The sequence below is a fragment of the Aspergillus homomorphus genome, assembly GCF_003184865.1.
Source record: "Aspergillus homomorphus CBS 101889 unplaced genomic scaffold BO97scaffold_19, whole genome shotgun sequence".
NCBI lineage: Eukaryota > Fungi > Ascomycota > Eurotiomycetes > Eurotiales > Aspergillaceae > Aspergillus > Aspergillus homomorphus.
This window is the reverse complement of record NW_020291905.1, coordinates 192689-215361: the sequence shown is the minus strand read 5'-3', so window position 1 is coordinate 215361 and position 22673 is coordinate 192689. Positions and strand designations below refer to the sequence as shown.

The following is a 22673-nucleotide window of genomic DNA, read 5'->3' as shown; positions in this document are numbered from 1 at the left end:
TAAACTTGCTCTTAGAGCACTGGCCTACAAGGACAAAACCTGCCCCCAGCGTAGGCGTGGTTGCCGCCGATAGTAGATAGCACTATTAGTGCAGAAGTATGCTCAGAACGAACAAGCAATGACTTAATGCTTGAGTCAATGTGAAATCACGATATACTTCTAGGAAGGTTATGGCAAATGGATCGGTTCAAGCGTTATAGTACAATATAGACTTTCCAATTATACTTTGCTGCAAACAAGATCCAATTTCCAGCTTACCGCGTAGTCTTTATGGTTTACTTTTATGCCTCACAAAGAAACGTACCCCAACGGTGGAGATAGCTATCCATACCTGACGCAGCTGTGATGCCAGTGTGTGTCGTTAGATGAGGTCTGGTCAACATACCACCAGAATGGCGGGCTGTTGGACGCATATAAAGTAGATCTAGGACTGACGATGGTTTCAATAACTTTCATAAGTTGAACACAGAAGAATCAATAAGACTTTACCTATATTCGTTAGCAGGTGCCTGTATTACATCAAAGACTCAAGAGTACGGTCTTAATCTTGCCAGAGGCCTACTCACGCCAACACGATGTCCTCATCCAAAACGGACACTGGGATTCGATTCCCCCAGAACGACGACCAAAGCCAACGTCTTCGAAGTACAACTCAGAATCAAAGAGCTGCCGCCCGACTGCAGGACGCCTCTCTTTCGGCAAGCACAAAGGCTCGTGCGGCTGCTGACCCGACTTCGAACTGGACACCGGAAGAGATGTTCGAGTCTACCGTCAACGAATTCAGTGATCCGATTCCGGACCGATATTCGTTTACCGATGGGGCCAGAATGGAACGGGGAGCCTTTGGTCAAGACGAGGCGGATGCATTTGAGGCTGCGAATAAGGAATTTGATTAAGGGAGGACATACTCAATGTTGACTAGCATTGTATTGTACCGAATGTTTATCTAAAAATGTGCAAGCTGGTTACATCGACATTAACCGGGTGGGCCCTTTCAAGTCGCACATCAATATACTCCAGTTTTTCATGAAATCTGGCTATCCTGCATCGAAATGGTGAGCCGCCTGTTATTTGTGCTTCATTGGGTTCATTAGGTAGCTGGTTCGTGTAGGTGATTGCCGATGCGCTTCCCCGCGGGATTGTTCTATCCTATCAGCATGTGACTTTCCCGCTTATCGTCCAGCTTCTCCGCATCCGCCATCTACTCCGACATCTTTCTTTCCTTTCCCTCCTTATTTACCTCCTTCTTTCCCATTTTCCTTGGTCCAATTCTTTCATCGTTCAAAATCGTTACATATAATGTCGTCCCTTCGCCCTGCGAGCCGTGGCTTTCGCCTTTTGGCTTCCAAACCGGTTTCTCGGAGCTCAACCCTGCTGTCGCAACCCCTCATTGCTTCTCCGCGCGTTCTCCGCTCCGCCCATACCGCTACCACTCGCCCTCGTCTCGCGATTGCTCCATTGTCCGCAAATGGAGGTTTGCGTTATGCCTCCTCTATGAGCCCTGCTGGCTCCTTGAAGCAAACTCAATTGCACGATGTCCATGTTGCAAGGGGCGCCAAAATGGTTCCTTTTGCGGGGTTCTCCATGCCCCTTCAATACTCTGACCTTAGCCATGTTGAGAGTCACCATTGGACGCGCGAAAAGGCTAGCCTGTTTGACGTCAGCCACATGTGAGTTCGCTTATGATGCTCTTCCCTCAATTGTAACCTGGCTAACATGAAGTCGCAGGGTTCAACACCACCTCAGCGGCCCCGGTGCCCTCGATCTTCTCATGAAAATCACACCCTCGTCTCTTGACAAGCTTAACCCGAACCAATCGACCCTCTCCTGCCTTCTTGAAGATGGCACTGGTGGTATTCTCGATGACACTGTGATCACCCGTCTGTCTTCCGACACCTTCTACTTTGTCACCAACGCTGGCCGTCGTGCCGAAGACCTTGCCTTCCTCCAAGCTGAAATTGACATTTACCGATCCACCCATGGCCCCGAGTCCATTACTTGGGATGTCCTTGATGACCGTGCTCTAGTTGCACTACAAGGGCCCCTGGCTGCTGCGGTCCTTCAACCTCTGGTCAAGGACTCCGATCTCAGCACCCTCTACTTCGGCAACTGCCGGTCGCTCACCTTGACCTTCCCCGATGGAACCACTAGTGCGGAGCCCCTCCTCGTTTCCCGAACCGGCTACACAGGTGAAGACGGCTTTGAGATTTCGATTCCCACTGCTAAAGATTCCTCCCTTCCCCGCCGAGTGACGGAACTCCTCCTGTCGAATCCCGAGCAGGTGCGTCTGGCCGGTTTGGCAGCCCGTGACTCCCTCCGCCTTGAGGCAGGCATGTGTCTCTATGGCAGCGACATCTCTACCTCGCAGACGCCCTCCGCCGCGTCTCTTTCCTGGCTGGTGGGCAAGGACCGTCGCGATCCCGCCACCGCCAACTTCAACGGCGCCGCTACGATCCTTCCTCAAGTCGCCTCCCCTGCCAAGACCCTTTCGCAGCGTCGGGTGGGATTCACAATCGAGAAGGGATCCCCTGCACGCGAAGGCGCTGTCATCGTTGACATGAATGACGAGTCCCGTGCGCAGATCGGAGTGATCACCTCAGGACTGCCGAGCCCATCGCTCGGCGGTGTGAACATCGCAATGGGATACATTAAGAATGGCTTGCACAAGAAGGGAACCGAAGTGGGCGTGATAGTCCGTAATAAGGTCCGAAAGGCCACGGTCACCGGGATGCCGTGGGTTGAAAGCAAGTTCTACCGGCCAAAGGCCTAAGTTTGAAAAACTCTGATGAAGGATTCGCTGCATGGATAGACATCAAAATTCCCCTGCGTCCGATTATGTTCGTCTGGGTATTGTTTTGCTAGATTCCCCAGTCTCTGTTCTGTGATGATGGTATGACGTCAAGTTTTGTGTGTACATACAATGTTTCTGTTTTAGCCTTGGTTCATGTTTAGATTCAACCGGTCGGTATCTGGGGTTCACCATTTGGTGATTTCAACTCTTGCCTCAGCTAGTGAGATATAATGAAAAAATATCATTATACAATGTGAAGAAATCCTTAACATCACGTCTATCCTTGACCGCTGGCTAATTGCATGCAATGGGTGCCTTGAAAGTTAGGCAATCATAGACATTGTTTACAGTGTTTGCACCACACATGATCACGTGCAATCCCGTCTGTTTACATCCTTCACGTGCCGTGTACCAGTCGGCTTGTCCTCATCCCCCATGAGAGAATCCAATAATTATATAAACCGAAAGAAACAAACCTATTTCTATCACGAGTGACCACACTATTGAGTAACCAACGAAGAATGGACTTCGAATGTACCGCCGAGGATGTAAGTTGCCTTGCCTCCTTTCCCTTCCTTCCCTTCCTCCCCAATCCCACCTCCAACCGGCCTAATATCCAACAATAACCAACAACATTTACAGTACCACCTAAGCCTCAGAAGTCTCTCCCTCGAAAGAGAATATGACTTAACCGTGAGCGCGACAGCGCAGCTCCTGGACCAGGAAAACCATCGGGTCAACCGGGTGGACCAGCTACTGCAGCGGATCGAGAACGAGAACCTGCAGGCGCAGCTGGACCAAGCGCGCCAGGAGATCGGGCGGGTGCGGTCGGCCGAGGCGGAGATCCTGGGCCGGCTGAACCAGGCCGTGCAGGAGCGGAACCGGATCCAGCAGACGGTGTATGTGCTGGGGCATGAGAAGGAGAATCTGGCCGTAAGTTCTTTCCCCTTGTTGTCGTGGTCGGATCGGGTAGGGCCTGTGCTTGTGCTGAGTGACGAAAATAGCGGGAGCTGGAATCCATGTCCGATACCTCTGTCGAGGTGAAATCGTTGATGACGGAGAAGATGCGTCTGGGTAAGGAGTTGGCGGGCGTGCAGACGGAGCTGCAGCGGTTGCGGTTGGTGGAGAGCTCGTCGCAGACGCTGATGGCGGAGAAGCAGGAGCTTGCGCGGCGGCTTAGTTCGCTGGAGGTCGAGTTTGAGAATGAGAAGCGCGCGCACGAGCGCACGCTGGCGCGCGGGGGGTCCGAGCAGCAGCAGCAGCAGCAGCAGCATTTACAACAGCAGGTGCAGCAGTTACAGCAGCAGATTCAGCAGCAGCAGCAGCAGCAGCAGGCGGCTGGCTCGAAGTGGATTGCTGAGAAGGTGGCGCTCGAAGAGAAGGTCGAGACGCTCACGAAAAAGCTGCTCGTCACTAAGGATCAGCTCCGGAAGGCCCAGGTCAATTATGGTCCGTCCGCGATAACGCAGGCGCTCCAGGCCGGCACCAGTAAGGTCCCCGTCAAGTGGTCCAAGGAACCCTCGTCGAATCGCTTCGCCACAGAGATCAACTCGGAGTTGACGATCGCCACCCCCGGTGCGGTGCGCGCCAAGGCAGCGGAGAGGGAGAGAGCCGCCGTCGCCGCGCTGCCCGGGGAGAAGTCCGCCTTCTCCATCACGCCTTTCTTGAACCGAACGACGGGCGCCCCGGCGGACGCAGGCGACAGCAACAACAATAATAACAACGAGAGTGACCAGGAGTCGTCGTCGCTGGAGGATAGCATGATCCGCGAGTCAGACATCCCCGCCCAAAAGCCGCAAGAACCTCGCCAGCCACTGGGTGGCAAGCCCCGGCCAGAGAAGACGACTGGTGCCACTACGAGCCTCAATTCGAGGAGGCCGAGACAGCCGCCGAGGCGGCTGGAACCGATCGATGACGATGACGACGATATCTTGAGTACGAACGTCACGACCCTGGCAAAGCCTCAGATTAGGAAGCGGAAGCTCGGCGGCCAGCAGAAGAAACTGGTCATGGACGAGGAGGATGATGATGATATGGATTTTGATTTCCGGAAGGCGACTACGGGCCGCGGCCGCGGTTTCGGTGGGGTGCCTGCGTTTTCCCCGCTGAAACGTGATAGAAGGTGATTTTGGAGACAGGTTTTTGATTATGATGATCTACCCTGGACACTAGGTGATGTGATGATTGGGTGACGAGGACCTATGCTATAACGCGGCCGGTGCCGTGCAGGTGTGACCACATTTGTGCCCTTGCATACTTAGGAAGAAAGGTCTTGTTACACCAAGGAGTTACATCATGGCTCTGGGGTTAAATATTACGGATAGTGATTGGACGAGGCGAGTGGACTTGTAGATTCATATCATTAAAGTAGTTCACCTATACAGATACCCAAGACGATGGGGCTCAAAGCAACCATCCAAAATCCGATCGATAGATCTTCCTGCGGCAAAACTGTGCAGACTGACAAACGTCGACTTCGCACACAGTATTATATGACCAAAACTATGATGTACAGATCTGCCTAGTGCACTGCACTCTGATCACGATACAAGTCACAAGCATGAGGATGCTGCAGGCAGTACTTGGGCACCAACGGACTCGCCTGGACGCCGTTCGCCACGAGGTACTCGCGGAAGTTCAGGATGCGCTGCGTCATCAGCGTGGTCCGCTTCTGGCCCTGCTCGTCGCGGTTACCAGACCACACGAGCTCCGCCAAGGCCGCTGCGCGAGGCCAGAAGCGGCTCGAAACGGTCACGTCGTCGACCTGCTCGGACCAGAGCGGCGCGACGGCGCCAATGATATGCGCGGCCTGGGCATCCGTCAGGTTCGTGGTGAAGTCGTAGTCGTAGATGCGTTGCCAGGTCTTATACGGGCCACACCAGCTTCCGCCGTTGCCGCCGTAGTTGAAGTTGGGGGTGTTGGGATCCGGGTTACTCATGACACTGTAGCGGGGATCGTTGGTGATGAAGCCTCCGAAGCCGCAGTCCAGGTACATGAAATCCGAGGACGAGACGATGACATCGTAGCCCTGGTCGGTCAGCTTACTGATATAGTCCAGGCCGTTGTTCCACGACTGCATGACGATGTCGGTGGGGACGTCGTGCGCGTGCTCGGTCGACAGGACGATGTCCTCCCACATCACCAACCGGCGCGAAGCGCTGTAGTTGCGGAAAATGGGGACCGCGTTGTCCACCCAGTGCTGCGCGAGGTCGTTGTAGGTCCGCGACGGGTCCTCCTTGAACCAGTCCGTGACGTAGGTACTGAAGTTGAAGCAGTTTGCTTGGATCTCATCCGCGCCCACATGGAACCAGTTGTCCGGGAAAATCTCCGAGAGCTCGTTGTACACGTCCCGCACCACGTCGTACGTGCCGGGATAGATGATGTCCAGCTGGCCGGGGTTCGGCTCGACCGCAGTGTGCAGAGCCCAGTCATCGTTGGACCACCACGAGTCGATACAGGTCACCATCTCGGGATCCACCTGCTTCCAGCCCGACGAGGAATGACTTGGCATGTCGACTTCGGGAATCACCCGAATGGCGCGCGCGCGGGCATACGCAACAACACTGCGCATGTCCGCATGACTAAAGATCTCGCGGGGCGAATATGCATCCTGCACCATCTCCGGATGGGAATCAATCTGCACGGGCCAGGATTGAGTGTCATCCAGGTGCCAGTGCAAGACATTCAGCTTTGAAAGCGCCATGGCGTCCAACTGCTCATAGATCTTGCCGACCGAGATGAAGTTGCGTCCCGTGTCTATCATGATACCTCGGTAAGGGTACAGAGGCTCATCTTGAATAGAGACGCATTGTTCGATCATCAGCCCACCCGAGCCGTCCGAGATTATCAGCTGCTGAAGGGTGGTGAAGGCATGGAGCGCCCCCCAAACAGTCGCAGCTTTGATATCAACCGTGGTGCTGCCTTCGGTGAGTTCGAGAGTGTAGGACTCGTCCACTCCATGCTGCAGATCTGCGGTAATGTCTGCAACTTCTACATCGATATATTGAACCGAGGGGGCTGAGACACGCTTGACCTGGCGACTCGCCTTGGGAGACGCAGTTGGAAAGGGTTGGAAGTTGGAGATCGGGGCTTCGGTGGCAGCAGGCACCCACTGCAGGTCGACTATGGTGTTCCACGCACGATTCCAGGCATTGGCGAGAATATTGTCATCCGTGTCGTTGATTGCCCGCAGCGTTACAAAACCAGCAAAGTGCTTAGGTCCAGACGATCCCCAGGTGATGTTACGCGGAGCAGGCAAGGGGTTCACTGAGACAGAGTAGGCGGTAGCCAGTACGAGAAATACCGGCCATAGGCGATAGGCTACCATGGTAAGTGATATCCAATGCATCCAATGCAAAGATAGACGGGGTGTAGGAGACCAAAAAGACAGAAAGGAGGGAAAGAAGAAAGAAAAGTAGATCAGAGGAGGAAGAGGCCAGGTGATCGCTGGCCAAGGCAACTCATCGACAGGGGGGGCGTAGAATGAGGGGGCGGATCAACATTCCAAGATGGTATCTGCATATTTGGCTTAGATCACTGCAAGAAGCGAGGTATGATAAAGAAAGTTAGTAAGTGGTTGGAGTGAATGAGATGAGGTTGTGTTAGACTAGTAGCTGGCAGGGTAGTACTACTACCAGACACTAAAAGTAAGGTAGTATTGACTGTACTGGTGGAGGCTTGAGACTAAAACTAACAAGCAAAGCACACAGCCTGGGATTGGGAGAGGGAGAGGGGAAGATCAACAGAGAGAGATAAGTAACTAAGTTTCGGAGTGTCTTTTCACCCTGGGGTCGCCGCTTTAACAATGCCTCCCGGGGGCGTACTTCCTACAACTTCCCTGAGTTCCGACTGGTACAAGTAATTTGGTGTCGGGCGGACACAAACATAGCAAACAAGCAAACCAAACAATCTGGAGTCCTGAGGCTGCAGCGTATGCCTTGCAAGTATGTCCACCTTCAGAATCAACAAAACTATCTAGCTGAGGACAGAACCTCGCAATCAGGGTGCAAATCAAGACACTAGACAAGGATAGAGAGCCACAAACAGTACTCCAGATTGGCTCCTTCATTTTCTAGTGGTCTGATGATTGAAATCTGACCCAACATCGTATGGTGGAGATCCCAGTCTCTTCTGGCATGGATGATGGAAGATTCTCCCGATCGGATGCCTTCCGATCCACCTAAGCTCCCACTCAATTCCAGACAATAGGACTACAAGAGTGAACAATTGGGACTACGTACCATGGTAGGTGGTGCAACGGCTCTGAGCGGGACTCCATAGCAGCTGTCATATCACGAATGACGGCGCCCACTACGTCATCTACCGTCAACCCGGTTTAAACAACGATGATTTCATATTTCCCCTCTACACGCCATGTTTATTTACGGTTACTGCTCGCCTCGCTGAACTAAACTCAGTATCAGTATCGTCGTCCTTTCAACGCTGTCTTCCCATATCAACTCGCGCACTTACATCTTTTATACCACTGCCATTGTCGACCCAACAATGTCTCTGTACACAGCGACCAACGCGGCGACTAGCGGCCTACAGGGCCGCCCCCCCAAATTGACTGGCGATGTGAGATCCACCGTGCAACAAGGCCACAAGACCGTCAATAAGACCACCCAGAATGCCACCGACTCAGTGCTGCCCGGCCAATTTCCTGGCGATGAGGACGGAGTCAAGTCGGCCCAGCGCGATCGCAACAACGAGGGGCCCATTTTATCCCCAATGCGCGAATGGTATCGTCGCTGGGTGCCGTCGATGTTTGACAAGATGGAGTCGTACCTCATGGGATGGCTCTCCTGGCTTCTACCGACGCCACGACAAGCGCGGCTGTACGACGCCGCAGCCAAACGACCGGCTAGCACCACTTTCCTCATTTGCCAACTGCTCTGCTGCGGAGTACCACTGCTCGTCTTCCTGGCCGGGGTTTTCTTGTTTGCTGCTGTCGCTATTATTCTCTGGTGTGTCCTGTCGCTTCTCATCCTGGGCCCTGTCCTCTTGGTGGCTAGCATGATGGGCGTCTCGCTCTGGGGTTGGGGCTGGTTCTTCTACAGTGTCATCAAGTGGGTCGATCAGACGTATCTTGGCGGTATGCTATCTCGATTCTGGATGTCACGAAGCTCGTCCGATGACGAGGACGAGGACGAGAAGTCGGGCAAGGAGGAAGGAAAGGAAATGGAAAAGGGAGGTGAGAATGATGGATGAGTATGGCAGTTTGGGTAATAGGACGGTGGAAGATATCGGGGCATGGTCGTTGCTAAGTTAGGAGGTACCAGGAAGACTGATCTATCTGTGTATATTTCTTTGCAGCTCATTCAGATATTGTAATTACTGTACTTTTGACGGATATCCATCCAATTTTCCCATATGAACATTGAAACATTATGAGGCAAAAGCATCCCTGAGCTTTGACCAAGTCACTGACAGAAAACCTTTCTCAGGCAGTTGGTGGCTGCAAAATTCATCCCACTCCCACATCCTATGCGCCTGAAGGCTACTAGTCATTTCCTTCCACTGCTCAGGCTGGGGATAGGGGGACGTGTCAAAAGCCAACTGCATAGCATATCTCGGGCGATCCCCCCGTTGCAAGTCACCTGTCCTGTCATGCTGAGTGAGGAAGGACCCTCGCTCCACTCTCACTTTATAAACCTTGGGCTTAAAAGCTTTCTCGGTAAGTAGAGCTTCGTTGATGCGACGACCCGCCGGGACATAAGAATTCGCAATCTGGCGCTTAGACAGGGTGATTTCAATCTCGAATTCGCTGAGAAAGCCATCGGCGTTGGTCACTGTGACTGGCTCAAGGGAGACCGGGCTTCTGGGTCTCCAGCCCAACTCCGCCATAATCCACTCTTGGGTCTCATAGCGACAAATTATCTAGTTCTAACTTAGCCTACGGTTGTTGTGCAATAAGTAAAGAAGATTATATCTTACGTGGCCAGTGCCGTTTGCTAAGAACCTGATCTCATTGTTGTGCATGGGATCCCAGAACCAGGATTGTTCGGTAAGAATTGACAGAACTGATTGCTTTGGTTCACTCATGTCGATTTCTGCAACTGTAAAGTGCTATTGAACTTCAACTCTAGTGGCGAGCATGACCCCTTCAGTTTATGAGCTTGTTATATGATGCCTTTCGCATGGGACTTTTTGGCTGTGGCTGTTAAACTACTGCCATATCGTGATGGTAAGCCTGACAGATCGGATGACGACACGCTAACCTATTCGGCATGATGGGGGCTGGAACAGACACAGCCTCATAGTCTTTGTATCTTTCTGAAGTTAAACTGCCTGACTCTTATGCGCAAGACAGTTTTAAGTTGCTAGTGCTATCATAGAGGAGACTTTAACGTTGCTAGAACTATCATATCAGAAGCTTTAACAAATTTAAGTATTTCATGTGCACCAAGCGGTGCACTTGCATAATTATATTTGATCGCCGAGCCGGCACTCCGCTCCTAGATGGGAGACATTGCATAAGTAGCAGTAGACTCACGCTTCTCCAGCCGTTGTCTTGAAGCTTCCATCGATATATGCTTTCAATCTCAAGATTTACTCTATCGAGTGATTAAGTTGCATGCCGCATGTCCAGTCATTAATTACCTTGAGTCTTCTGCTTTATCGTGCATATCAGTAGCCTACGTATCATGGATCGGCGTTATCGGCCCGGGACCTCCGCAAGCCCCGCCGTCATCGGCCCGACACGTGATCTACAGCCAATAAGATACTGTCTGGATAGGGACAACCAACTGACGACATCTAAAGCTTATCAACAATTCCCCCGAAGTGGGATATTATTTGAACCCCAGGCATGCCCCTCTTTGGGATCCCCTCATTCTGCAACTTCTATTCACCTCTTTGCACCCTAATTGTCTTGTCTCTAACTGATCTCCGGCAAGATGACCGGGTCTGATGACAAGATTACCATTTCCATCGACCGTGGCGGTACTTTTACCGACGTACACGCGGTCGTGCCCGGTCGCCCTGACATTATCCTGAAGCTCCTATCCGTCGACCCTGGCCACTATCAGGATGCTCCCACCGAAGGCATTCGTCAGATCTTGGAGATTGTTACTGGAGAGTCACATCCACGAGGAGAGCCTCTGAAACTCGACCGAATTGGTAGTCTACGCATGGGAACGACTGTAGCGACTAATGCACTGCTGGAGCGCAAGGGTGCTCGGTCAGTACTTCTCACGACCAAGGGATTCCGTGACCTCCTCAGGATTGGGGATCAATCGCGTCCCAACATCTTCGACTTGTCGATGGCGAGACCTGGCGTCCTGCCCGAAAGAGTCGTGGAAATCAATGAGCGTGTGGTCCCTTGTCACCCTCTCGCGGACAAGGATTGCTTCTCCGAAGCTCGAGTCGTGGAAGGCACGACTGGGGAGAAGTTCCTCGTGGTACAGGAGCTCGACATGGAAGAAGTCCGGCCCATCCTGCAAGAATTGAAAGATCAAGGCTATCAGTCATTATCGGTCGCGCTGGTCCATTCGTTCGCGTACCCCGAGCATGAGCGCATGATTGGCGAGGCCGCCGAGAGCATGGGCTTCTCCGTGACCTTGTCTTCAAAGCTACAGCCGATGATCAAGGTTGTCCCCCGAGGCATGTCTGCCGCTGCAGATGCGTACCTCACCCCTGTTATCAAGACCTACATCGACTCTATCTCGGACAGCTTTGAGGGCGGACTTGAGAAGCAAAGCGAATGTCGCTTTGAGTTCATGCAATCAGATGGTGGCCTGGTGGATTTCCGCAGATTCAGCGGGCTGAAAGCGATTCTGTCCGGTCCCGCTGCTGGCGTGGTTGGATTTGCGGCAACCAGTTGGGATCCTAAAGAGAAGACGCCTGTGATTGGGTTTGATATGGGCGGCACGTCCACCGATGTGTCTCGCTTTGATGGACATCTTGAGCACGTATTCGGATCCAAGGTTGCCGGTGTCCTCATCCAATCTCCACAATTGGACATCAACACTGTGGCCGCAGGTGGTGGATCCATCCTGACATGGCGAAATGGCCTGTTCTATGTTGGGCCTGAGTCAGCATCAGCTCATCCTGGTCCTGCTTGCTATCGCAAAGGGGGACCGTTGACAGTTACCGACGCGAATCTATTCCTTGGCCGGCTGTTGCCGGAATACTTCCCTCATATCTTTGGAGAAAATGAAGATGAGGCACTTGACCTCGAGGTCACTACTAAGCTCTTCAACGAACTCACACAGAAAATCAACTCTGAGCGTAAGGAGAAGGGGCAAACCGAATTTACTCCCGAAGAGGTTGCCTTGGGATTTCTGAAGGTCGCAGATGAATCCATGGCTCGCCCTATTCGCAACCTTACCGAAGCCCGTGGCTTTGAAACTGCTTCCCATCACCTTGCATGCTTCGGTGGTGCAGGAGGACAGCACGCATGCACAGTTGCAGCTTCATTGGGGATTTCTCGCATTATCATTCACAAATTTTCCTCTGTCTTGTCGGCTTATGGTTTGGCACTAGCCGAGGTGGTCAAGGAGTCTCAGGAGCCGGTCTCTACCGAATACTCTACTTCCCGGTCCACTCTAGACAAACGCTTCGATGACCTGACCCGGGCGGCCGTCAAAGATATGGAGAGCCAAGGGTTCTCTGCTGAGCAAGTTCGACATGAGCTTTATCTCAACCTGCGCTATGAAGGTTCGGACACTAGCCTTATGATCTTGAAGCCCGAAGACGACTCCGACTTCCTCGAGGAGTTCCGTACCAGACATCGCAGAGAATTTGGCTTCAACTCAGATCGACCGGTCTTAGTAGACGACGTCCGCGTTCGTACGATCGCCTGCTCAAAGGTGCGGGAGGAAACAAGCCCCTTGGTACAACTCCGGGAAGCCACGATCAAAGATGTCAGCGGCGATCCAGACACCATCTCGAAAGCGTATTTCGACGGCCATACAGAGCGCATTGATACTCCTGTGTACCAGCTGAACAAACTAGACAAGAATACTCGAGTTCGCGGTCCTGCGGTCATTATTGATGAAACGCAGACAGTTGTGGTTGCGCCCAATGCCGTGGCCAAGATCCTAGATACTTGCATCGTGATCGATCTTGAAGAGCTGCCTAGAAGCTCCGAAGACGAAGTTGCGTCCTCTTCTGGGATTGACCCGATCCGCCTCAGCATCTTTGGTCACCGCTTTATGTCCATTGCCGAGCAGATGGGTCGCACCCTACAAAAGACATCAGTGTCGACCAATATCAAGGAGCGTCTGGACTTTTCTTGTGCATTGTTCTCCCCCGATGGTGGTTTGGTTGCCAATGCACCCCATGTGCCGGTTCACCTTGGGTCAATGCAATTTGCTGTGCGCTATCAACACCAGAAGTGGCTGGGTAAACTCCAGGATGGCGATGTTTTGGTGGCCAACCATCCCAGCTGCGGTGGAACTCACCTGCCTGATATCACGGTATGCGTTGTCAAACTTTCTGAACTCTTGAAATGATGAGACTGACAGATAATTAGGTGATTACTCCAGTCTTTGACAAGCCCGGTGGTAGCGAGATTATATTCTACGTGGCCTCTCGAGGTCATCATGCCGACATTGGTGGTATCCTACCGGGATCCATGCCGCCCAAATCGACCGAACTGTGGCAAGAAGGCGCTGCGATTGAAGGTGACAAGATCGTCAGCAACGGTGTGTTCGATGAGGAGCGGATGGTTGAGCTTCTGGTTCACAAGCCGGCGCAGTACCCCGGTTGCTCAGGAGCACGGTGCATCACAGATAATCTGTCCGACCTGAAAGCACAAATCGCGGCCAATACTCGTGGTATCAGCTTGATTCAAGCTCTCTTTGCAGAGTATGGGGTCGAAACCGTTCAGAAGTATATGTATGCCATCCAAGCAACGGCTGAGACAGCGGTGCGCAATCTGCTGAAAGATCTTCATAAGAAGTTTGGCGGTCAGCCATTGGAGGCCGTCGATCACATGGACGATGGTACGCCTATCAAGCTGAAGGTCACCATCAATGGAACAGATGGGTCTGCTGTGTTTGACTTCGACGGCACCGGCCCGGAGGTCTACGGAGGTTGGAACGCGCCAATTGCCATTACCCACTCCGCTATCATCTACTGTCTTCGATGCATGATCAACGCGGATATGCCTTTGAACCAAGGCTGCCTGACTCCTATTGATATTCAGGTTCCATCACCCAGTATCCTGTCGCCCACAAAATCGGCGGCTGTCGTCGGCGGCAACGTTGTTACCTCGCAACGAATTACGGACGTTGTGCTCAAAGCTTTCCGGGCGTGTGCAGCCTCCCAGGGCTGCTGCAACAACTTGACCTTCGGCACCAACTCGAAGAAGGACCCCGATACGGGTGAGACCATCCCAGGCTTCGGATACTACGAGACGATCGCGGGTGGCAGCGGGGCTGGACCGACCTGGAACGGCGAGTCCGGCATCCACGTGCACATGACAAACACGCGGATCACGGACCCTGAGATCCTGGAAAAGCGTTACCCGACGCTGTTGCGCCAGTTCACTCTCCGGGACGGGTCTGGCGGCAAGGGCAAGCACCCGGGAGGCGACGGTGTTGTTAGAGAGCTAGAGTTCTTGTCTCCGATGGAGGTCTCCATTCTCTCCGAGCGCCGCGTCTATCGTCCGTATGGTCTGGAAGGAGGTGAAGATGCTCAGCCAGGAATGAACCTCTGGATCACCAAGGACGCGGACACCGGAGTGGAAAGGAAAGTGAATATCGGAGGGAAGAACACAGTCTCTATGCAAACGCATGATCGCATCGTCATTATGACGGCTGGCGGTGGTGGTTGGGGTGCTGTATCTGCTTGATTTGAATGCGGATGAAGTCCGATTGACTGTCGGATGTAGACAAGGCTATTCTTTGGATGATATAAGCATTTATCTGGCAAACCCATATGAGAGAGTATACTAGAATAGCAGTCGTATAGACTCAGAATGAAGTTGGATACGGCCGACGACCCCACCGAGTAGCTAGAAAGCAGTAATTCGGCAAGACTGAGAACAGGAAATTTCGTACGTATCTAGAACAATCGTAAGGTACAGTACCTTATCTTGACACAGGACGTCAATACCGTACGGTGAGTGCAGCACCGCCCCGCTTTCCAGGCCCGCACTTGTGTAAGGTACAATAAATACATCGCTGGCATTGCACGTCCCGTAGGATTCCCGTTACATGTTTGATCTAACATTGGCACCGAAGAATAGATCACACACGATAATGTAAAGCTTCATAATAAAATTATATACTCATAGCAGCAGCAGCAGCAACAGCAGCAGCAGCAAGAAATCTACAACTTAGCATCCCAAGCCATGCGATCGGAGCTCTCGAGGGGCCGCTCGCGGCCATCCCACCAGAGCGGGCACAACTGGAACCACTTCTCGCGACTGCAGAAGACATGGACGGAACGCTTGTGGCCGAGGTCGACGTACTTCTGGACGGTGAGGCCCTGGGCGTTCTCGTAGGAGAGCACGGTGCTCCCGGAGGCCTTGGGCTCGCCGACGACGCACAGGGTGCGCGGCTCGTCGAGGAAGATGTAATGGATGACGCTGGACCACCAGGCGTTGACGCGGAAGGCGCCGCGCACGTTGTTGTCGCCGACCAGTGAGTGGCGACCGCGATCGTAGTCGCCGGCGTCGTAGTGGGCGCCGTAGTGATCCTCCTATCGGGTTTCCCAGTGTTAGTTACCTGTGGGACTTTCACGTGGTAGGGCTTGGATTTGGGATTGGGTTTAGGAGGAGAGAGGAATGTCATACCTTAGCCCAATATACCTCGAAGTAAGCAAACGGCTTATCATCGAACCGCCCAAAGAGACACAGAACGTGCTTGTCCTCGTGCAATTTCCGGAGGTAGTTGCGGTGGTGCTCGATCGTGCCCGTCTCGTTCCACCCCTTGGCGACGCGCGGATCGTTCTGCCACTTGTGGAACAGCTGCAGATGCTCCTCGTTCTGCCAATCCACCGCCATCAGCGAGAAATGCTGGTCCAGGTGCGGAATGTACCGGCTGTACACCAGCGAGCCCGGGGTGGGCTTGATGGGCCGGATCGGGTGGCGCGCGTAGACGCGCTCCTCGGGGAATTTCATGGAGAACTCGTAGTTCTGCGCCATGGGAGGGTACTGGCTGCCCGAGCGGCGGAGGAGGCCGTGGGTGCCTTGATCGACGGCCCAGATGGGCCGCGGGCCCAGGGGAGAACCGGCGCCTTGCCAGAAGGCGGAGCGGAGGAGAACGATGGTCGGGAGGTTGGACGGTTGGTTTTCGGCGCCAAAGGGTGTGCGTGGGGAGGGGAAGGGGATGGCGAGTCCGGTGCGGATGCATTCGTCCCGCACAATTTCGTGACCGGGGCCGTTGAGGTCAAGGCGCACGATCTCTTGCTCCGGGTGCGTGAGGAAGGTGGCGTGGATGAGGTTCCAGATTTGTGCGAGGGTGGGAGGTTGAGATTCGGAAGAACCGGTCCATTCGAAGGTGGTGCCCGGGGCACGTTGACTGCGCGCCCAAGGGCTGTTGTTGTTTAGAGGGATTTCTTTGGCGGACTCGTTGTAGCTGAGATCCGTGTATGTCAAGGAGTCGTTGTGGAAGGGCTCTGGGAGTGGTTGGCCGACTTGGCTGTCATGGAGGCGGAGTTGCAATACCCGTGGAGTGGACTCGGAGACGACATGGATTTTGAAGGTGGTGAGATAAGGATGAGGGAGTTTGACCCAGGGTAACGACTTGTTCAATGCCATGGTGGATGTGTTGTGGATGAGGTTGAGGAGAAGATGATGGAGAGGGAAGAAGAAGAGAGGACAAGAGGAAGGCGAGAGAAGAAAGGACGGAAGACGTACAAATATTCCGGTTCGACGTTGACGGACTGACTGATTGATTAGTTGATTGATCAATTGACTGCCAATGCTCGAGAATAGCCTGAGCTCAATCAAAACCACCCGCGGCCCGCGGAGTCGAGAGTGGATCTTCTGCAACTGCAACTGCGTAACAAAAACATGGCCCCACTGATTGTTTCGGTTTTACTTACGCCTGAAACTGTGTCGGTACAGACCAAACCATACATACACCCGCCCATGTCCTATATCATTTCGCGACATCCGTCTCTTTCCCGACATCCCCTTCACTAGAATTACTACTCATACTACTGCCGCTGCTGCTGCTGCTACTACTACTACTCACTTCCTTATTAATACTAGACGCTACTTCTACAAAGCACCAGCAACCATGGAGCAACATCCAACAGTGCAAGGATGCCTCATCTCCTTCCCTACGCCCCAAATCCTCCTCCTCATCCTTAACCGACCCGAGAAGCGCAACTCCATCACACTAGCCACCAGTGCCGAGATCCAACAACTCTGGACCTGGTTTGACGCACATCCCACCCTTCGCGTGGCAATCATCACAGGCACAGGAGGCTCATTCTGCGCCGGAGCCGATCTCAAAGGTACTATACAACCTCAACCAAACCTCACATCAACTACCCCGGCTTTTTCTCCGCCAACTAACACTAATCCCAACCAGAATGGAACGACCTGAACGCCCGAGGCATCGAAAACAGAATGACCGCCCCAGGCCTCGCAGGGCTCCCACGCCGCCGGGGCCCGAAACCCATCATCGCAGCCGTCAACGGATTCTGCCTGGGCGGCGGGTTCGAGATGATCACGAACTGCGACATCGTGCTGGCGAGCCCGGACGCGACCTTCGGGCTGCCCGAAGTCCAGCGCGGCATTGCGGCGGTCGCCGGCTCGCTGCCGCGGCTGGTGCGCGTCCTCGGCCGCCAGCGCGCCGCCCAGATCGCGCTCAGCGGGATCCCCTTTTCGGCCGCCCAGATGGAGCGCTGGGGGCTTGTGAACGAGGTCGTCGCGGACAAGGCGCTGTTAGTGACTCGGGCGGTCGAGATCGCGACCACCATCGCTAGTAACAGCCCCGATAGCATCCGGGTGACGCTCGAGGGGTTACATCTTGGGTGGGAGGTCGCGAGTGTGGAGGAGGCCAGCTCGAGGTTGGTGGATGAGTGGTATGGGAAGTTGATGGCTGGGGAGAATTTTCATGAGGGTGTGAGGGCCTTTGCGGAGAAGCGGAAGCCTGAGTGGAGGGCTTCGAAGTTGTGAGACATTTTCTTTTCTTGGGGGGATTGATAAGATTGTTCTGTTTTCTTTTGTATCTTTTGTATTTTTGTTTTTTTTTTTCCTGGTCTTGCCGAATGATACCACTATCCATGATGAAAGAGGAAAGCTCTTGCCATGGCTGCGCTAGTCTAGTGTCGACGTGTTTTTGGTGAAGCTGTTACCATGGACGTTGTTCTTGTTACGCTCGGGATTGGGGTGCTGTTTTGTGGAGCACAGAGAGACTCTTCCCCCTTCGAAACCAAATTGTTCTCACCCACTTCTACACAGAATTCTCCATAGGATATGCAATCCTGTTGCAGTCACAAGAGAGATATGAAGTCAATCGACAATCTTTCCCCCTCAAACTTGAAGAACGCGGTCGCGAAAGCCCTTGGAGTGGGGGTCAAGATACAAAGCAAGTGTCCCTCATATGAGTGCGGCAGCCCTTGGCACACCTGGTAACTTACTTGGACTCCAACCGAGGCACTTCTGCAGGTTTCCTTTTGGTAACTCTCCCGGCATTTTTCGGCGCTACTGATCGTGGGTCTGTTGCGTTTCGAGGACCGAAAAAGGTCTAGTGGGGATGGGGTGCTTCTCATTTGATAATCTAATCAGATCCTTCATTGGGAAGAGTCCCACTTGGTTCGGCTTGTATCTGATCCGCTTTGTCTAATCTGATCTTTTAGCTGTAATGCTGTCTTGTCACATAGCAGTACAGTGTAAGGCATGTTTCGTTTCGAATTACAGAGCTGCGGTATCGTACTGCAACACCGTCTGGAACAAGCTGTTATGTCACAGTACCTCTAAAGCAGTACAGAGCTGGTTTCGATCCAACTGTAGCAGAGAGTTGTGTTGAAAGCCTACTCAACATTGACCGGGGCTGACCACGCATTCAGGTGGAATGGCATCTGGTCCCATACCTATTTTCGATGCCATATTGTAGGCCGTTTACCATTTGGTCTCATTGACCGGCCTATTCACTATTCTTCTAGCTTCACGAATCTCGGAGCTCTTCACAATCGCTGTTTTCACTATCCCGTCTGGTCCGCTGCCCATCCCATCGTCAATTCTCTTAATCGTTCCCCATCACTCTACAAGTCGAGTTTCTCTGTACTGCACAGCCTCTTTAGATGTCTAACGACGAGTATCATTTCCAGAATCAATCCTCTTCGATACCCAGTACTCAAGCCTATATCAGCCAAGCCTAGCAAGATACTACCTTTCACTTCAAAGCATCGCAGCGGAATCTACTCTCGCTAATCACAATACTCTTCCAAATTATCTATCCCGGGATACATAAATCAGCTTCCAGCGCGAATACCCGGGAAAATTTCTAAGAGCCCTAGGCATGCTTCCAGAGATTCTTGACCAGCCCGAACGTGCAAGAAGCCTTAGCAGCAAAGCTATATCAAAAATCTGGCAGTATCTATTGCCAGAGTACAATCTAGAGATGGAACATGTATATGGCCGTTGCGGCACAAGCGGATGCCAATCAGTCTCGGGAGCGGTTACAGTTGAACTTGGTCCCCTTGGTATGAGTCGGGGATTGCCTGAGGAGTGGCTGGCCATATCCCTTGAGACTATACAGGGGTTTTGGCACGAATGTAATGGAAGATTGGATATGGTGAACCGTTATGTTCTGAGTCTATGTGCTTCGGACCGTGTTTTCAATTGTTCTATATATCTTGGATGTGATGTGAAATGATATCTTACTGATGATTGCTTGTTGTTATACTGGTGTCTCAGACCTCTAGGCCTTTTCCAACGCGGAGGATCAAAATAAAATTTTGACGGAGAAATGGATCATCATGGAGGCAAGTCGGGTAGCCTAACTGGCCAAGTGGTGATGCAATGCAGTGAATGAAAGAGAGATTATAAAGATGCTATACAAAATCTAACTCGTCGTCTTGCTGGCCAACGTAATCGTACTTCGCGAGAATCTGTTCGTGATGGACGTTATGCGCCTGTGAAGGTACCAGCCCCAGCGCGCTTTGATGAAGGGTAGAAGACGGGTCGGGGTCCGTCGGGTCATCGACCATCATATGGTAATCGTGAGCCGTGTGATGTCGCACTTCGTCTTCGAAACTCGTACCATGCAATGCATGCGCACCGTGCGTGTAGGGATCGGTCATAGGGTCGTGAGGGTGGAATCGGGGCAGTTGTTGGTGGATGTTGATGATCTGTGGATCCAGAGGCAGGCCGGTGTAGTCGGTGATCGAGTCGACCGTTCCCGGCACAACGCCGGGATGGGTGGTTACGAAGGGATTCTGGGCCGTATGTGCATTCATGTCCGCTGGGTGGTCCATGAGCGCATGTGCCCCCATGAGCGTGCTGGTCGGAATGGTAGGAGGATGATGATGATGATGATGATGATGATGCACTTGCATCCCGTCATCCGCCTCCTCTTCCTCCTCGTCCTCGTTTTCGTCGTCCATCTCTTCCATCTCCGGCGTACTGTCGTTCATGAACCCGTTCACGATGGAGGGTTTGAGCGTCTCTTTGCACTGCGGACAATCCCGGATCACCCGACTGACCGTCTCCTTGATGCGAACCCAGTGATACTTAACTGCGATGGCAGCGGTTGTCTTGTTGATGCCGGCATGATGTTGTAGATGCATCTCCCGGGCAATGTCGTACTGCTGCTGTGGGTCCGACACCACCTCCTTGTCTTTGAGCATCAACTTCTCTCCAGTCCCGTCTTCGTCGTCGACCAGCTTGTAGTGGGTGGCGGCGCTCCGCAGCCGACTCTTCTCCGCTCGATCAGCCCCGCGGGGATATTTGGAATGCTTGAGATAATACCGGATCTTATCGAACCGATCCTGCGTTGCCGAATCCTCCCCATCCGGACCGAGATCTCGTCCGTAGATGATAGCGTCGACATACTGGCCTGGATTGGACATCAGCCGGCCGCCTCCGGGAACTCTACCGATACGCTTGAAGCCCAAGGCGTCCCACAGGCGGCAGGACGCCACGTTACTTTCGTAAACCAGGTTAAAGACTGCATATGTGTATCCCTATTGAGTGTTAGACTCCTACGGATGCAAGAACTGCCAAGCGTGCACGACCTCCGCGTCCTCCGCGGAGGCAAGGTGGAGAGGCGAAAGGAAACCTTATGGAACCAATGCAGGTGGCCGTCTAACCATCTGGCTCTGGAAGTCCGATGTTTGTTGTATATACTGACCATTTTAGGAGCCCACTCGAGGTAGCCCTCCCCCATCAATCGACCTACACCTTTGTTGCGAGCCGCATCGGTGACAATGAACATGCCGTTACAGACATGACTACTACGACCGGGGTAGTTGGGTCTGATGTTGAAACTACCCAGGCAGAGTTTAGCCCAATTGGCTCGCTGACGACCCATGGATTGGACTTCCTGCACGCTCTTGATGTCTCCCAGGAGCATGATCGCACCGAAATTGGAAAACCAATATGATCCGAACTGTTCCAGGGGGATGGGGTCGATCATAGCGTATGTGTCCCCGCCTTCGATCTCTTTGTTCAATTGATCGGAAAGATACGCCAGCAGGGACCGAGGTACCATCGCAGCAGATGTGAAGGGCACTAGAGTTGCGACGGTGACGCGGTCCCTGAGCGTTACCTGGCGCGGAACAATCTCCAACGGCAGTTCTTTCTCGGTGGGGATCACCGTGCCTATTAAGTCGCCATGAACAGCAGGCATGTTGATGCCCTGAGACGGGCACCGAGCCGGTCAGACGACTGTGATCACATTGTCAGCTGGGCTGGCGGGGAAGTATATAGTGGAAAGATATAGAGGGAGGGTGGCAGGTCGCGTGCTTATAGATCCTTATCTGATCAAACAATACTTAAAGGTGGGGAAAGGAAGCGGGGAAGAACGGACGGACGGAAGGGGAGGAAGGGGGAAAAGAAATGAGGGGGAGAGGAGGGGGAGGGGAAGGGGGAGGAAGTGTTCTAGACTTTGCAAACACATAAAACACATAAAAACATAGACCAGGACAGAGCACTGACTTGGAACCGGAGGAAATTGGTTAGAAGGCGACAAAACCGGGATTTTGGTGGGTGCAGGAAGCACATCAAAGCACATCAAGGACCGCCGAGAGTATTCTCGAGTCCGGAATGAAGTGAACGCAAGATGAGAAATTGTCGTCCCGCCCTCAGAGAAACCTCCGTGGCGTCGGACTATCTTTGTTCCACTCACGTCGGCCTGGGTCTAGCGTTTGCTTGGTTTGCACCCCCATACCATCCCCCCCCCCTCCCTCTTCGACAGCCTGGAGCACAGTAGTTATGGCTTCTTCTTTATTGTTCCTTCATTCTCCACTTGACTTCTTTGTCTTATGGGACATGGAAATCTTTGATTTTTCATTGTGATGATTGGCTTTTACATGTGCTCACGTGCCCCTACAGGGTATAACTCACTCCATTATCTGAAATACTGAGACTGAGACACAACTATACTTTAGACTTCCCGTTGTTACAAGTCAGACTCTCATTTCTTTGCTACTTCCATAGAAAGCTTTGAACATACAATCTGAATGGTTTCATGGGGCAGTCCCTGCAATGTGTCTGTTCTGTCTTCTTCAGTCATCCGGATGCTCGACAAAGCATTTCCGACTGCGAATCGCAATGAGTGATGGATCACAAGCGCTTGCATCCAATATCAGAAGGATCGTTCTGTATGGCTCTCCCAGCCAGTACTCTTGACCAGATGCCCTTCGTTGAGTATGCACAAATCCGTTTCCAAACTTTACGATTACCTCATTTACCGTCAAAGATGGGAGGATGCTTCAGGCAATTGGGTTCTCGTGCCATAGTGATTTCTCAAGG

The 22673-nt window shown here is 52.8% G+C and overlaps 10 protein-coding genes across 10 annotated transcripts; 6 read left to right on the top strand and 4 right to left on the bottom strand.

The window, feature by feature from the left end:
- The first annotated feature begins 148 nt into the window (after positions 1-148).
- Positions 149-1066, top strand: BO97DRAFT_68468 (uncharacterized protein). Its single transcript, XM_025700990.1, has one exon. It carries the CDS (start codon positions 576-578, stop codon positions 894-896), a length of 321 nt encoding a protein of 106 aa, XP_025551175.1. The 5' UTR covers positions 149-575; the 3' UTR covers positions 897-1066.
- Positions 1067-1252: 186 nt separating this feature from the next.
- On the top strand, positions 1253-3018 carry BO97DRAFT_470595 (glycine decarboxylase subunit T). Its single transcript, XM_025699961.1, has 2 exons — positions 1253-1670; positions 1729-3018. The coding sequence occupies exons 1-2, from the start codon at positions 1300-1302 to the stop codon at positions 2768-2770; spliced, it is 1413 nt and encodes a 470-aa protein (XP_025551174.1). The 5' UTR covers positions 1253-1299; the 3' UTR covers positions 2771-3018.
- A 261-nt stretch (positions 3019-3279) lies between these two features.
- BO97DRAFT_478134 (uncharacterized protein) lies at positions 3280-5097 on the top strand. The gene is made up of 3 exons (XM_025700608.1): positions 3280-3339; positions 3434-3724; positions 3796-5097. Exons 1-3 carry the CDS (start codon positions 3313-3315, stop codon positions 4915-4917), a joined length of 1440 nt encoding a protein of 479 aa, XP_025551173.1. The 5' UTR covers positions 3280-3312; the 3' UTR covers positions 4918-5097.
- A 36-nt stretch (positions 5098-5133) lies between these two features.
- On the bottom strand, positions 5134-7528 carry BO97DRAFT_405747 (beta-N-acetylhexosaminidase). The gene has a single exon (XM_025695259.1). The coding sequence runs from the start codon at positions 7116-7118 to the stop codon at positions 5313-5315; it is 1806 nt and encodes a 601-aa protein (XP_025551172.1). The 5' UTR covers positions 7119-7528; the 3' UTR covers positions 5134-5312.
- A 468-nt stretch (positions 7529-7996) lies between these two features.
- BO97DRAFT_405746 (seipin co-factor family protein) lies at positions 7997-9197 on the top strand. The gene has a single exon (XM_025695258.1). The coding sequence runs from the start codon at positions 8297-8299 to the stop codon at positions 8999-9001; it is 705 nt and encodes a 234-aa protein (XP_025551171.1). The 5' UTR covers positions 7997-8296; the 3' UTR covers positions 9002-9197.
- Positions 9179-9835, bottom strand: BO97DRAFT_414596 (uncharacterized protein; the record flags this gene model as incomplete). Its single annotated transcript, XM_025696354.1, has 2 exons — positions 9179-9670; positions 9728-9835. 2 exons carry the CDS (start codon positions 9833-9835, stop codon positions 9179-9181), a joined length of 600 nt encoding a protein of 199 aa, XP_025551170.1.
- A 747-nt stretch (positions 9836-10582) lies between these two features.
- On the top strand, positions 10583-14710 carry BO97DRAFT_390947 (5-oxoprolinase). The gene is made up of 2 exons (XM_025693796.1): positions 10583-13212; positions 13269-14710. Exons 1-2 carry the CDS (start codon positions 10690-10692, stop codon positions 14589-14591), a joined length of 3846 nt encoding a protein of 1281 aa, XP_025551169.1. The 5' UTR covers positions 10583-10689; the 3' UTR covers positions 14592-14710.
- Positions 14711-15070: 360 nt separating this feature from the next.
- Positions 15071-16535, bottom strand: BO97DRAFT_478130 (GNAT family N-acetyltransferase; the record flags this gene model as incomplete). Its single annotated transcript, XM_025700607.1, has 2 exons — positions 15537-16535; positions 15071-15442 (listed from the first exon to the last, which is right to left on the bottom strand). The coding sequence occupies exons 1-2, from the start codon at positions 16500-16502 to the stop codon at positions 15071-15073; spliced, it is 1338 nt and encodes a 445-aa protein (XP_025551168.1). The 5' UTR covers positions 16503-16535.
- Positions 16536-16986: 451 nt separating this feature from the next.
- Positions 16987-17873, top strand: sidH (enoyl-CoA hydratase/isomerase family protein; the record flags this gene model as incomplete). Its single annotated transcript, XM_025696353.1, has 2 exons — positions 16987-17206; positions 17284-17873. 2 exons carry the CDS (start codon positions 16987-16989, stop codon positions 17871-17873), a joined length of 810 nt encoding a protein of 269 aa, XP_025551167.1.
- Positions 17874-19622: 1749 nt separating this feature from the next.
- On the bottom strand, positions 19623-21937 carry BO97DRAFT_405744 (putative histone acetyltransferase Spt10). The gene is made up of 3 exons (XM_025695257.1): positions 21858-21937; positions 21052-21587; positions 19623-20884 (listed from the first exon to the last, which is right to left on the bottom strand). The coding sequence occupies exons 2-3, from the start codon at positions 21547-21549 to the stop codon at positions 19754-19756; spliced, it is 1629 nt and encodes a 542-aa protein (XP_025551166.1). The 5' UTR covers positions 21550-21587; positions 21858-21937; the 3' UTR covers positions 19623-19753.
- Positions 21938-22673: the final 736 nt, after the last annotated feature.